Below are 13,859 nucleotides of genomic sequence, written 5' to 3' on the forward strand. Positions count from 1 at the left end.
AAGTCTCTTTTCTGACAACTTTTCACTCTGCCAAATTGCTGCTTGTTGTGAAGTGAACTGAATTCACTAAAATCATAAAGCGTTTGTATCTCACATTTTGGCTTGCAACAGAAAAGGGGAAAAAAAACCGAACAAAGTCGAGTCACTTATCTTAAACACCATTGTATTGCATCTTAAACCTTTGACAGAAATGACTCAAAGCTCCATTTTCACTGGCGAGTTTTTCAACTAACACCCCCACCCCCACAAAAACCACACACAAACTTGTTTACTGTTTTGTGTAAAGAGCAAAATTTCAAAGCAAATTAAAATGTGCTTAAGAGAGTAAGCAAATAGTATGCATGTAACTTAAATGCAGCAAGAGCACATACTGTTCTTTGAGCGTGCATGCTACTGCATCCACCTGCCACACCTACATGAGTAGCATTCCACGCAAAAATGACACACGAGTCAAGTGTGTCAGCTATACTAGGGAGCTTTGTGAGAACCTGCAAAATTTGCAATCATCTAAGTCAAAATTGTCCTTTTTGGTGAAACAAGTCACCGCCCCTCAAATGCTCTTGTTCACTCCCTAATACAAATTAAAAGTATTCGTTTGTTTTTTTTTGTTTTTTTGCATGAGAAAAATTATTTTGAGTGAATTTGATTGTTGCCATGAGCTATGTGATATCTATTGACCCCGTGTTTAAGTATCCAAATGTGTAACTGTAAAAATGAAGAATTAATTGAACGATTTCAAAAGATTTATGAAAACAATTATCATTTTCTAACAATCCCAGATAAAAAAAACTGGTTAAAAAAAAAGTTGGAAAAACCTTCGTAAAAGCAAAACTACAAAAACACTTAAATCCATAAAAAAAAGTTTTAAGACTTTGCAGTCGACACCTCCAACCTTACTTGGTAATTTAAGCCTGCAGTTATGTTTACGTGGAAGGGTAGGCACGCTGTTAATGTTTAAGCCAGTTATGGACGGTACCCTTTATTGATCTGTTTCATCAGTGACCCCCACCTTATTATCTACCCTGGAATGCGCTATAATTGGGTTAACAAGGATTCTTTAATTGTCACCTTCAAAAAAATTACTTGATCGTGATTGGTTGTGACCCGTAGCAATTGTGACGTCATTTTCAGTCGACAGCAAGTGCCAAAATGGCCGCCCCCTGAGATGAATAAAAAAAAAAGGGAGTTTTGCCTGTTTAATTCATATTCCATAAAAGAAATATTAATCCGAACACTGTGTTTGGACCAGTTGGGCTGCACAGAATTTATTACACAGAATTTTGTTGTTGTTGACGTCTTCTTTAAAAATCATTGTAATTCTGTAGTAACATTAGTGTCAGTCACATTCTTTATGTAGAACGCCCTCGAGTCTTCGTACTCAACTCATACGTGCATACCGAAAGATAATGTCAAGCTGAACCAGTTTAACCAGTGCAATACAGTGCACGCTCCGCGCGTGCATGCGTGCGTGCGCGCGCCTTCGGCTGTGAATACCTGAATGTAGCCCCGCCCTGTTCGCGGCTGGGTGGCAACGAGACAGGTGTGGAGCGACAAAAGTCAAGTCAAAAAGTGGCTTCTCCGGGTAATGAGCGCAGTGTAGCTGGTCGGGCTAGTGTGGGAGGGACGCGTCGACATAGTGTGTGGACACAGCTGACACTCGGTGCGGTGTATCGACGACATCACAAGTTGGGCTGACTTGCTGCCATTGGTGTTTGATTGGAAGTCGCTGACAGGTCACCTGTCACAATGAAGAAAAGCAAAAGCAAAAGTTCGATCGTTACTCCGGTCAAGCAAACGTAAGTTGCGTTTTAAATTTCGAGTTAGTGTGTGCATTACTTCGTTATGACAGTATCGTGCATTGTAAGTAACTACGCCGTGCAGTCATGTAATGTCACACACAAAAATGTCCGATTTTACATGCAGGTGCGGACATTTTACACAATATTAACAATATTATTACTTCATTGACGTGTGTTTTAGTGTTAAATACCAGCCCATTAGTTTGTATGACTTGTGCGCTTTTCAAGGGAGGGTGTGGCACTGTTGTAAAGTTGTAGTAACTGGTTTGATAGGTATTCAGCTGTCCCTTTGATGAAACGGAAATACTTGCAGCCCTCATCCCCAAAATACTGTAGTTTTTTTTATTTTTTTTGCACAAAGCCTTGGTGACATTTTGACTGACTTTGCGAAGCTGAAGTTAATAAGATTTATTCTCCTTTTTTTGTTGTTGTCTTTATCAGTATAGCAGCATGGTCCATGTCATTCGGCAGGTTGAGGGAGTGTTGGGGGGGCTCCCTACAATAACATTTTTGAAAAACAGAATTAAGTGTAATATGTTGTCAGAGTAGTTCGCCAGACTGAAATGCAAAGAAAACGGAAATTTTCACACATATTTATGTATTTTAAAGGTTTTTTTTTCCCCCAATGAAAAATTCTAAATTAATTTTGCAAGGAGAGTGTTGGAGTAAATTTAAAAAATATATAAAAATAAGTTTATATTAATTCCATGATTTTTTTCAATATCTATTACAAGCTTCAAAAATAGATCAATTCAATTATTTATTATGGTCAGATGTGCAATTAATTAGATAAAAAATAATGATAGCTTGACAGCAGTTATATATTGCACACTATATAAGTTTGTACTGTATGCACACGGAAACTGTGTAGATAGTGTACAGTATAGTGATTTCTAATCATTAAAAAGCTATTATAATTCAACCATCCATTATCCGAACGACTTAATCCTCATAAGAGTCACAGGTGTGTTGGAGCCTATCCCAGCAGTCTTTGGGCAGTACGCAGGGTACACCCTGAACCGGTTACCAGCCAATCACAGGGCATACTTAGACAAACAACCACTCATACTCAAAATCACACCTAAAGACAATTTAGAGAATTCAATTGATGTAACATGCATGTATTTGGAATGTGGGAGGAAAGAGCAAACTCCACCAAATCTCAAACAACCAATATTTTTGTACAACCCATAGTTGTGTTGTCTGTGTGTATGTATGTGTTTATTTGTATACAGATAAAATAAACCAAATATAATGGTTATATGACTTTTCAGCCAACAGTAGGGACAACAATACACCATACAAAGTCACCCAAGTAATATCAGAGTGAGCTGTAGCAATCAATGATAGCAAACTGATCTGCAAAATAATAATATATATAAAGGTAATATACAGTCATATATGTGCCTATAATGATAGTGACCCTTTATTGTTTTCTTTGAGTAGAGGGGCAGCGCCCTAGCGCCCTCTATTGGCCAGCTGCCACTGCCAATAACAGAGAGGAATTTCTGTGATGCAACTCCGCCCACTTGGGTCTATTATAGCTGCTTTTATGTTTTTTGATCTGGTTGCGGAACAGTGTGAGATTAAAAGATAAACAATGACAAAAGTCTCCAACTGTTTATATTAGACCTGTTGCAAACATTTATTAACGGAACCTCGTGATATAATTTCGGCAAATGTAACTACAGTTAAGGTGTGATGTCTCTCCATACGTGCACACGGAGATGTTGAAGGACCATCACAACAAATGACCACAGCAACAACCACACCCACTATGACTTTAGTAGGTCTATTGGAGCCTTCTGTTCCCAATTAGCCCCTCCGTGGAAACTTTTGTATCGTGTTCCTCATGCTTTTTTTGCCAGGAACCTCCCAGTTTTGAATTTGTTCAAGTGAGCAACCAAGGAAACATCTGACAGCATGTTTACAGAAGAAACATGCAGGGAAAAACGTGACATTTCCTTCAAATGTTCCAACACAACCCTCCTGTTTGTGATTAGAAAGAATATTCATTTAATTTGATCTTTCTTGTGTGTGCATGTAAAAAAATAAAGTCACGCAAAAGGAGTGAAGTCACATGTTAGCTTGCACAAGGACCTGTTGGTTAAGAATGTCACTGTGAATATTAAGTTTGAAATCGTGGCTTTGTGTACAAAGGAGATAAAACAGCTGGCGTGGTGTTTTTAGTTTGAAAAGAACAGCCGCTGTTAGATTGTCAGACGTTAAGCAAGTCCAAACTTGTTCTCAATTTGGTTCATATAGGAAAAAAAAAGTGGAATTAAAGTTACTGTGCAGCCGGGAGTTAACTTATTTAATGCTGTGGCTGCGTGCATGAGGTGATGAATGTCAGCTAGTGTTTTAAAATGACGTAGACATGACCTCTTAAATACACACACTGTTCACTTGTTAGTATAATAAAATGCAAACCAAAGCTAAGGCTCTGATTTCCATCTGCGATGATTTTTTTTCTTTCTAATAATTAATTTCAACTCAGGTTTGAGTAAACTAAGCTATGTTTGTGTTAAATGGGAAATGTTAGGGCTTCACATGAACTCCGTTTTAAAGGCAGGAATATTATCCAATAGAAAATTAAATCAAATTAGGTATATCGAGTTTTCTACTGTCCTCTGGGACGTTCATACCAAGTGGCTGACTCACAACTTTTTAGTCAGAGTCTCATAGTATGTGCTATAAAGTGAGCCGATTAAAAATAATCACAGTTAGCTCAAAAGTTGCATAAAATGTTCCAGTGTGTTTTCCAGTTTCTTACATTTTTCCTTTTTAAAGTGAAGATGAAGACAACGCAACCCTTGACAGCAAACTGGCCAAACTTGTTTTTCGTTCCTTCCTATCTCTGAGCAGACACACCTTGTGCTATCACTCTGACTGCTACGATTGCAATGTGTGCGAAAGTCCACGCAGCACTCCACTCACTCACTGCGGCCTTTAATTCAGTAGAAGTTGCCGTATGTGGTGTTATTATTAGTTTATGCAATTTTTAAGAGGCTCACCAAAGCAAATTCCAAAACTAAATTTATACAAACATACAATTGCAACAACTTTCAAGTCTAGGCCACTTGAACAATCTTGACAATACCATGACAAGTTATTTCCTGACAGTGTCAAAACTGTGCATTATTAGTTTTATTTATTATTTTAAATCAGTGTTAGGGTCAATTGTGCACAATTTCCAGCTACATGTTTTAGACATTTTGTTAGATCATTGAATGCTCTACTAAAGTTAAAACAAATACATAATAGTGTTTTTTTTTTGGTTTTTTTTAATGGTGATGTTTGTCATCCTTTTCTTTTAGGAGCGTTAACTCGACAGAATTGACGACTCTGATCGAGAAGCTGCAGAGGAATGCTGATAAAGTGGAGAAGAACATCTATGATGTGGAGCAGAACCTCAACAAGGTATGGGAATCTTAACAAGTTGGTAGACATCTTTCAAAAGAGAGATTTTTATTATTAATGATAAATGTACTTACTTGTCTTTCACGCAGGATGTCAGTAAGATCAATGAGGGCAAGCAGCCACTGTATCAGGAGGATACCAACAAGCGACTCCTCAATTCTCTGGAGCTGCTCGTCGGCCTGGATGATGATGCTGTCAATGCCAAGCGCCTTCGGCATCCTCAGGCGGAGATGATAGAACAAGAGTAAGAAACAGTCTGTACCTTCATTTAATTTGATCCTAAATGACTACTTACGTTTGTGTGTACACAGCATGAGGCAGCTGCGGGAGAGAGTGAACAAGCTGAGAGATGACCACGAGCGTATCTACCAACTCCTGCGCACGGAGGGAGTGCCCACCATCAACTGGGGCAACATGATGGATGAGAAACTGGTAGAATATCAGATGTATGATGTCGTGGTTACAACCAAGCAGCTGAGCAGTTAAAAAATAAAAATAAAAAAAAATGGAAAAAAATTAAATCAGCAGCTAAGCAGTTAAAAAAAAAAAGTATATTTATATACTTGGTAGATATATATACATGGTATCCTATAATGTATTATATATCAAATTTTCTTTTATTAATTATATAATTTTTATTCATTTAATTTTTTTGCAACTGCATTAGAAAAATGTAAATTAGCTTCTTGAAGCAAAGTGAATAATGATCACATTATAAGGCATCCTTTTGGTAAAACTGCAAAAACAAAATAATACTGTAGGCATCATCTCTTGGAATCAGTAAGGTGTTTTCTTAAACATATCTGGTTTCCTAGGACATGCTGAGCAACAAGGGCTTTGGCCAGGACCTACCATCTGTGGAGAATGACGTGGAGGAACACAACATCTTTCATAGTGAGGTGGAAGCGTTGGCTCCTCACATTTCTGCTGGTGGTGACAAGGTACAAAGAGAGGGGGGGGGGGCTTGAGGGTCCAGTGATTTATATGAAGCTCTCAAATATTCTACAAAATATGCAAGTTAAAAAAAAAAAAACAGTAAGAGGCAAACAAAATGTTTTTTTTCTGTATTCCTACAGGAATATGTCAGTGGCCTCCAGATGAAGTACAACAAATTGCTGGTAAGTAAAGTCACACACTATCCTGCAACAATCCATAACTTATCACATGATCATCACAATAAATATAATCACTTGAAGGTAGCCCATCATCTTCCCCAAGAAAAAACAAATGTTTCCCTACCCTAGGCCCTTTCCAGTGATCGCCAGCGCCACCTGCTGAGCCTGCGTGACTACATGCAACGCTGCACCAACGAGCTTTACTGGATGGACCAGCAGGCTGATGAGAGAATCAACTATGACTGGAGTGACGCCAACCTCGACTATCCTGCCCGCCAGAGACAGTATGAGGTACTGTACACACTGAATTTAAAAATTAATCATAATATTAGTGACAATTCAGTATGGTTTCCTGTCCTGGATCGCTGGAATTGAGTAAAATCCTCTAAAACTATCCTTCCATCCATCCGCCCTCTAGTGTATGCCTCGAAGTCTGTTTAATAAAGTCCCCATCTCCTTTCTCCTTTTAGAACTTCATCAGCAAATGTCTGGAGTCCAAGGAGGGGACAATCACCAAGCTCAATGAAGATGGAGAAAAGTTGATTGCATCAAAGCATCCAGGGGCAAATGTTATTGAGGTACCACTTCATGATTTTATTTTTTTCTACATTCAGTAAACCTAATTAACTTTTTTGGTAGCTGAATAAAAACTAAAGTTAAAAACAGAATCCACATGCCTCATTGGCTTTGAGGCAATAAAACCATGACGTCATCATTAATACAATATTTTGTAGTAGTTATAAAATGTCAAATGATTTTCTGAAGTTAAAATTATATCTCAGTATATAAAGTACATATGTGCACGTGTTTTAAAAAAAACAATCTGTAATCTTTGGATCGTTTCAAATAATTCCATACACTCTTTCCCAAGGCTCATACGGAGGCTGTGCACGCTGACTGGAAGGAGTACCTCAATCTGCTCATTTGTGAGGAGAATCATCTGAAACACATGGATGAGTATCACAAGGTTAGACACTGAGAACATCGAAGAACTTCACAGCAGGTTGCATATGCACGGGTAATAGAACACGTGTGTGTGTATGTGATCAGTTTCACAAGGAGGCACGTGACACCCAGGACCTGTTAAAGCGACTGGACACGGAGGTCAAACAAAAATACAACCCTGAGTTCAAGGATGTGTACCAGATGGAAGCTCTGATCAGAGAGCTGGAGGTAAGCTTTTCTCGTAAGACTGCTCAGTTGTTACTGTTATCGAAACTGAACATTTGTTTGGCTTTATAGGACCAATCCAAAGCCATGGACCATTTTGATGAACGGGTCAAGGCTCTTCAGAAACGTGGCCAGCAAGTTTTGCCTCTGAAGTACAGACGGGAGATCTCGCAAAAGCTTCTCCCCGTTGAATCTCTATGCGATTTCGACACGGATGAGGTACTGGTATCATTCTTGTGAAGGCCTATCTTGTATTTTTTTTTCTTCTTTTGTTAAGATGCGGCTGAAAATTCAGTTGATTATTATTAACAAATTTTCCCGGAGATAAATATATTTATGCCTCTTGGTTGTGAATTATTTTGCTTTTTTTTGGGTCATTATTAATTTAATTGGTACAAAATAACAAAAAAATCTTGAGTATTTTTTAGTATTTAGAGATTTTTGTCCTATATGATTTTTTAAAAATTATTAATTATTGATTTTTAGAAATGCTTTAAATTACATTCTGTACTTTTTTTTGGATGGTGCAGGGGCAAATTGTGCGTGGAAACCGATACACTCTACTTCGCAACAATGGAGCCAAGTGGGACGTGAAAGACGCAGCTGGACAAAAATTGTCTGCTCCAGCCATCTGTTTCATTATTCCCCCCACAGATCCTGACGCTGTATCCCTCGTTGACAAGTGAGTTGGTATAGTTTTACCAATTCATAATACATCCTATAATCATTGCAATGCTGTGATTTAACAGCTTGGCTGGACAGCAGAATTCTCTCAAGCACAAACTGGGAGACAGCAAAGCAGCACTGCTGAAGCGTTTTGATGAGCTGAAAAAATCCAGTGGCGGTGCAGGTAAAGCTAACTTCTTTTTTACAACAACCGGAATTTTTTGAAAACATTGTTTTCAAAGCCTAATAAATACCCTTCAGCTCCCAGCATTTCTCAAAATAATAAATAATTTTGTGCCATCAGACAAGCAGGAGCAACAGTGTCGCCAAATGATGGCTGGACTAGATAAAGTTGCCCGAGACTTGGACACACAAGAGCGAACTCTTCAATCTCGTATGCGCCCACCGCTGGATCTGAAGAAGCCGCTTCAGGATAGCAGCGACCGCCTGCAGGATTTGAGGGTAATTACAAACCCGTAATTGTTGTTAGCCATTCAAAATCATTTCGAATTCATACTGGTTAAAACCACAACTATGTTCCTCCAGGATATTGACATTGCAGTTCATAGAATTGAACCAGAAAAGACCTCCAAAGTGCAAGAAGCAAAGAACTTTTTGGTCTCCAACTCGACATGTCCCAGCGCTCCTTACCTTCACAGTAAAGCTGATGATGTCAACAAGAAGTACAACTACTTAGAGCAGCTTCTTCAGTTGTCTCAGGAAAAGTATGATCAATAATTGACAGTAATCATGTCTCACTATCTCGCCTCCTACTAACCTTTTAAATCCTGATTTTCTTTAGAATGAAGAATTCTAACCAGCTGGAGGGTTCACTTCAAAATGGAAAGGCTGTACTGTCCAGTTACGAGAACAGGTTGGCCAGGGAGGAGATGGCTCCTCCTGATTTGTCGTCATTGGAGAAAACTCAGCGCGAGCTTGCCGTAAGATTAATCTTCCATCGTTCTACGAGAGAGATATGACTTGTGTCATATTTGAAAAAAATGGGCCAAGTACAGGAAATAAATTTTTTTTCTCTCTGTCTCTCCCAGGATATTGCCTCAGATCTAAGATCCAAGAGAGCAGTGGTCAATGAGACCGAGCAGAACCTGCGTTTGGCCAAAAGCAGCGCTGACCAAATGGCCATCAAATTCCAAGAGCATTGCCCTGACATTGAGAGACAGGAAGCTGATGTCCAGAAGCTAAACAAGCGCTTCAACATCCTGAACAATCAGGTCGACATCAGGTCAGAGGGCCCCCGATGACAAAGTCAATCCAGAAATTCAAGCGACTAACCCGTTGATTGCTCTCGTTTGCACGGTGTCACAGGTCTCAATGTTTGCAGAGGGCTAAGATGTCAAACAATAATTATCGTAACGATTATAACAACATGAACAGCTGGCTTGCTCGTATTCCAAACTACGAGCCATCCGAAACCGATGATTTAAAGCAACTGGACGTCAAACTCAAGAATCAGAGGGTGAGGACAATTTGCAGTTGAACCTGACAAAACATCTTCCACAGTTCTCCGAGACTTACTGTTCTACTCCCTTGTCTTCAGAACCTGCTCGCAGATATCGCAAGGAAAGACTCCGACATGAACAATCTTTCCAAAAATAGCCGACTTTACCAGCAAGCTATCAAAGTAAAAACATTTTTCCACACAGCTTATGAAATACGTTGATGGTTTGAATCTTACCGATGGATCTTTGTAGGACTATGAGACCGAAACTGAGAAGTTCAGATCCATACTCGACCTTGATGATGGACTTGTACCTCAGACGTACAAGAGGAGCCGAATGGAATCTCCTTCACTGTTAGTCAAAGCAGAGGTGGGGCACGTTTCCGAACTTTACCTTAGTTTATTCAAAAGCGATTTCCAACCATGGTGCTGAAGTTTTGCAGTTCCGATGTCATTTTATTTCTCTCTTTTGCAGGAAGGTGCTGTTGAGACCAAATATACTGAGGTCAACTCCGTGAACAAGCAAAGACTCCGTAACCTGGAGTTCGCCCATAGCCTTCTCAGCCAGGTAAAAACGACATGACAATGAACGGAAAGTACGATCCGGAAACATTATTAGCGTGGTTCAAACGTGACCGTTCACTCTCTTCTTTAGCAACCAGATATCCCTTTGATCCAGTCTACAAATGTCCAGACAGTTAATGCTGCTGCCGGAGGGGATCTTTGGAGAATTAAAAAGCAGTTGCAAGATGAGATCCAGAGGAGAGAGCAGTTAGAGAAAGAAATTGAGATAATCCAGACTGACATATATGTCTTGGAAGGACAGAAGCCTCAGGATACTATTGTCAAGAAGGAGCTGATCAAAAAAGTTCCTGATCCTCAGCTAGATGAGGAAGTGTATAAGGTTCAGCAGAAGCTTTCAGAGGAACGTCGGATTACACATGTTCTGGAGAATGATTTTGAAGTCCTAAAATTGAAGCTGCGTGGCGTTGAGACCGAGGTCAAGGAAGGAGCACAGCAATACATGGTGAAAGAGGTTCTCAGAATCGAAAGAGATCGTGGTCAGGAAGAGGAGATGCGGCAGCTTCGGGAAGAGTTGGAAGAGCTCAGAAGGCAGAAGTTGCTCAAAGACAATGAGATTATTCAGATAAAAAAGCAGGTGACCATCCTGGCCGAAGAAAAGAATAAGGAGCAAGAGGTTATTAAAGAAGAAGAAGTCATAAAAGTTCAAAATGACCCCCAACTTGAAACCGAATACAGACTTCTCTTGAGCAGGAGACAAAAAGAAACTGACGGAAGGAAGCAATTGGAGGATGAATTGAAATTTCTTCAGGAGAAACTCCGTCGGCTGGAGAAAGAGAAAGCAATGGCTGAGGAGAAGGTTTCCGTTAAGGAGGTCCTTAAAGTAGAGAAGGACGTTGCCCTCGAAAGGGAGGTGGAAAACCTTAGGAGGCAGTATGAAGATGAGAAGAACAAGCGGAGATCATCCCAGCGAGAAAAAACCGACCTTCAAAGAAAGATTGCTAGTCTGGAGGAGGAGAAGTCCAAGGTTGTGATCCAAGAGAAGATGCGGGAAATTGTCCGCCCTGACCCCAAGGCCGAGAACGAGGTAGCCAATCTCAGACTCGAACTTGTCGAGCAACAGAGGCGCTATAATGATGCAGAGATACAGTTTAGATCTTTGCAGGATGAGCTGACCATGCTTAAGAACAGGGGACCTCTAGTGGAGGTCAAGGAGATCATCAAAGAGGTCATCAAGTACAAGACCGATCCACAGACTGAAAGAGAACTTGAGAGACTTCGCAATGAAATTGTTGACAAAACTCACCAGACTGAGAAATCTGAAATGGAGATCCGCCAACTTAATGATGAAATTCTAAGATGGAAAGAAATGAAACCTCAAGTGCAGACTAAAGAGGTTGTCAATGAAGTGCTGCAGTACAGAGAGGACCCAAAAACTAAGGAAGAAGTTGAGATCCTTAAAAGAAAACTGGCGGACGAACAGTCGAAACGTCTCGAACTTGAGAGAGAAAGGTCATCCCAAGAGGAAAAGATCAGACTAAGGAAGATAGATCTTTCTCAGGTGCGTGAGAAGTTTGTTCAGCAGGAAGTGGTCAAGATGGAAGAGGACCCTATGCTCCGTTCAGAGTGTGAAACCTTCTCGCAAAACATTACCAATGAGCAGAGACAGAAGGATACTCTGAAAGCCGAGCTCTATCAACTGCAGAGGCTGAAGGCCGACTTGGAAATGCAGTTGGAGGAACTTGAGCGCGAGCGTAGGGCAAGACGTGACGCCGAATTGGAGATCCAGAGACTTCGGGTCAGACTTACTGAGCTGGAGTTGCGAGACAAAGAAAATCGTGAGAAGGTGACTGTCAAGCAAAAGGTAGTCCTGCAGCAAGATCCTCAACAAGAGAAGGAACATTCTATTCTCAGACTTCAGCTGGATGAAGAGAGGCATAAACGTGTCTTGCTTGAGAAAGAGCTGAATGCCCTGATCCAGCAGCAGGTTACCTTGGAGAAGATGGACGTGAAAGAAAGAATTGTTCGCACGGAGAAGGTTCAGGTTGAGAAGGATCCGGAGGCTGAGATTGAAATTGAGAACCTCAAGAGGACTCTGGAGGAGGAGAAAAGAAGAAAGAGAGACCTCGACCAAGAGTTGATCACTGTCACTTCCAGGATGACTGAGATCGAATTTTCCAACACCAAGTCAAGTAAGGAGCTGGACTATGTCCGAGATGAAAGTAGTCGCCTGCTGCAGGAAAACCAAAGATTGCAGAATGAAATTCGCAAGCTTCGTTCGGAGATTGAGATCACCAGCAAAGAGACTCAGCGTATAACCGAGTCTACACCGAGAGACGATGGAAAGAACCTGGAGTTAAGGCTTGACTCACTACAGAGAGAACTTACAGAGCTCAGAAGCGTCACCATGAAAAAAGATGAGGAGATAGAGAGACTACAAAAGAGTCTATCAGCTGTTAGGATGAAGAGAGAACAGAGGGAAAGCCATTTGAGAAGGTCCATTGTTGTTATTGACCCAGACACAGGTAAAGAAATGAGACCAGAGGAAGCCTTTAAGCTGGGGCTGATCGACTGGAAGATGTTTGTCAACCTGCAAAGCCAGGAGTGTGATTGGGAGGAGATCACAGTCAAGGGTCCGAAAGGAGAATCATCTGTACTCCATGATAGGAAATCAGGGAAAAAATTCTCCATCGATGATGCTTTGAGTCTTGGCCACATCACAAATCATCAGCTTCAGCAGTACATGAACAAACAACTAACCATCCAGGAGTTTGGTGTATTGGTGTCGGGGAAGAACAAGTAAAGGAGCATGTTTGGTTTCATGCAACAAAATTTGATCTTTTTTAAAATATGTTTGCCTTTTACTAGCTTCTGATTTAGCTTTTTTGGTGAACTGGCAACCCCCCCCCTCCCCACTTCCTTTATTACAAAATGCACTCTGTACTTATTTGCTTATTCATACTCGGCTTTATGGTATAAAAATGAACATGCTGTTATAACCAAATTAAATTACCATCTTTTCTGAAGAATGCCCTTTGCTGAGCTTTATTTTACTACACTGGGTACAAGGGTATGCAACTTTTTTTTTTTTTTCCAAATACCATACATTAGGAGACTGGAATGTTTTGATGATTTGGGGGATTTTCCCAGGAAATTAAATGTATTCTATGCCTAAATAAAAGTCAAGTTAAAAGGACAAGTGATTCTTGTGTGGAATTATTTATCAAAACCTTGCGTCTTTTTATTCATGACATTCTTGGTACACTTATTACCACTAGTTTATACTCAAATACTTTATTATTACTCAATCTTAGTGCTGCCTTTGACACTTAGATGGCTTTGAAACGCGCGTTGCTAAGTAAGTTACATGTGGTGTCCCGCAGGGATGGGTACTTGGACCTATACTGTTTAGTATTTATCCATGCTAATTAGCCCTGCTTGGCATTAACACCTATTTAAGGAAGCCACTGTAAATCTTGATAAATGTACAATTACCCAAAGTGATTCTTTAGTGAATCTTAGTGTTATATTTGACCAAACTCACGCCTTTCAAAAACACATTAAGAACATAAGACGAACCTCAGATGTGACATAATTTTGTCATTCATCATATGTCATTCGTGTTGCATTTATTATATGCAAATGCAACAAATATCAAATATACACAATTACGTCTCCTTTCTACTTCAAACGAATCTTGTGTTTTGT

The 13,859-nt window shown here is 40.1% G+C and overlaps 1 protein-coding gene across 1 annotated transcript; it reads left to right on the forward strand.

The window, feature by feature from the left end:
- The first annotated feature begins 1,559 nt into the window (after positions 1-1,559).
- ppl (periplakin) lies at positions 1,560-13,350 on the forward strand. The gene is made up of 22 exons (XM_049745674.2): positions 1,560-1,796; positions 5,117-5,219; positions 5,309-5,463; positions 5,531-5,651; positions 6,035-6,160; positions 6,296-6,337; positions 6,464-6,625; positions 6,805-6,912; positions 7,206-7,301; positions 7,385-7,507; positions 7,577-7,723; positions 8,035-8,186; positions 8,254-8,354; positions 8,475-8,632; positions 8,717-8,895; positions 8,973-9,111; positions 9,220-9,413; positions 9,497-9,647; positions 9,729-9,812; positions 9,883-9,999; positions 10,105-10,197; positions 10,285-13,350. The coding sequence occupies exons 1-22, from the start codon at positions 1,747-1,749 to the stop codon at positions 12,952-12,954; spliced, it is 5,271 nt and encodes a 1,756-aa protein (XP_049601631.1). The 5' UTR covers positions 1,560-1,746; the 3' UTR covers positions 12,955-13,350.
- The last annotated feature ends 509 nt before the right edge of the window (positions 13,351-13,859 follow it).

Source organism: Syngnathus scovelli, chromosome 16 (assembly GCF_024217435.2).
Source record: "Syngnathus scovelli strain Florida chromosome 16, RoL_Ssco_1.2, whole genome shotgun sequence".
In the NCBI taxonomy this organism is placed as follows: domain Eukaryota; kingdom Metazoa; phylum Chordata; class Actinopteri; order Syngnathiformes; family Syngnathidae; genus Syngnathus; species Syngnathus scovelli.

Coding starts and splice junctions, on each gene's coding strand:
- ppl (XM_049745674.2), top strand. CDS start 1,747: ATGAAGAAAAGCAAAAGCAAAAGTTCGATCGTTACTCCGGTCAAGCAA. Junction 8,187..8,253: donor GCTGTATCCCTCGTTGACAA/GTGAGTTGGTAT, acceptor GTGATTTAACAG/CTTGGCTGGACAGCAGAATT. Junction 10,198..10,284: donor CCCATAGCCTTCTCAGCCAG/GTAAAAACGACA, acceptor TCTCTTCTTTAG/CAACCAGATATCCCTTTGAT.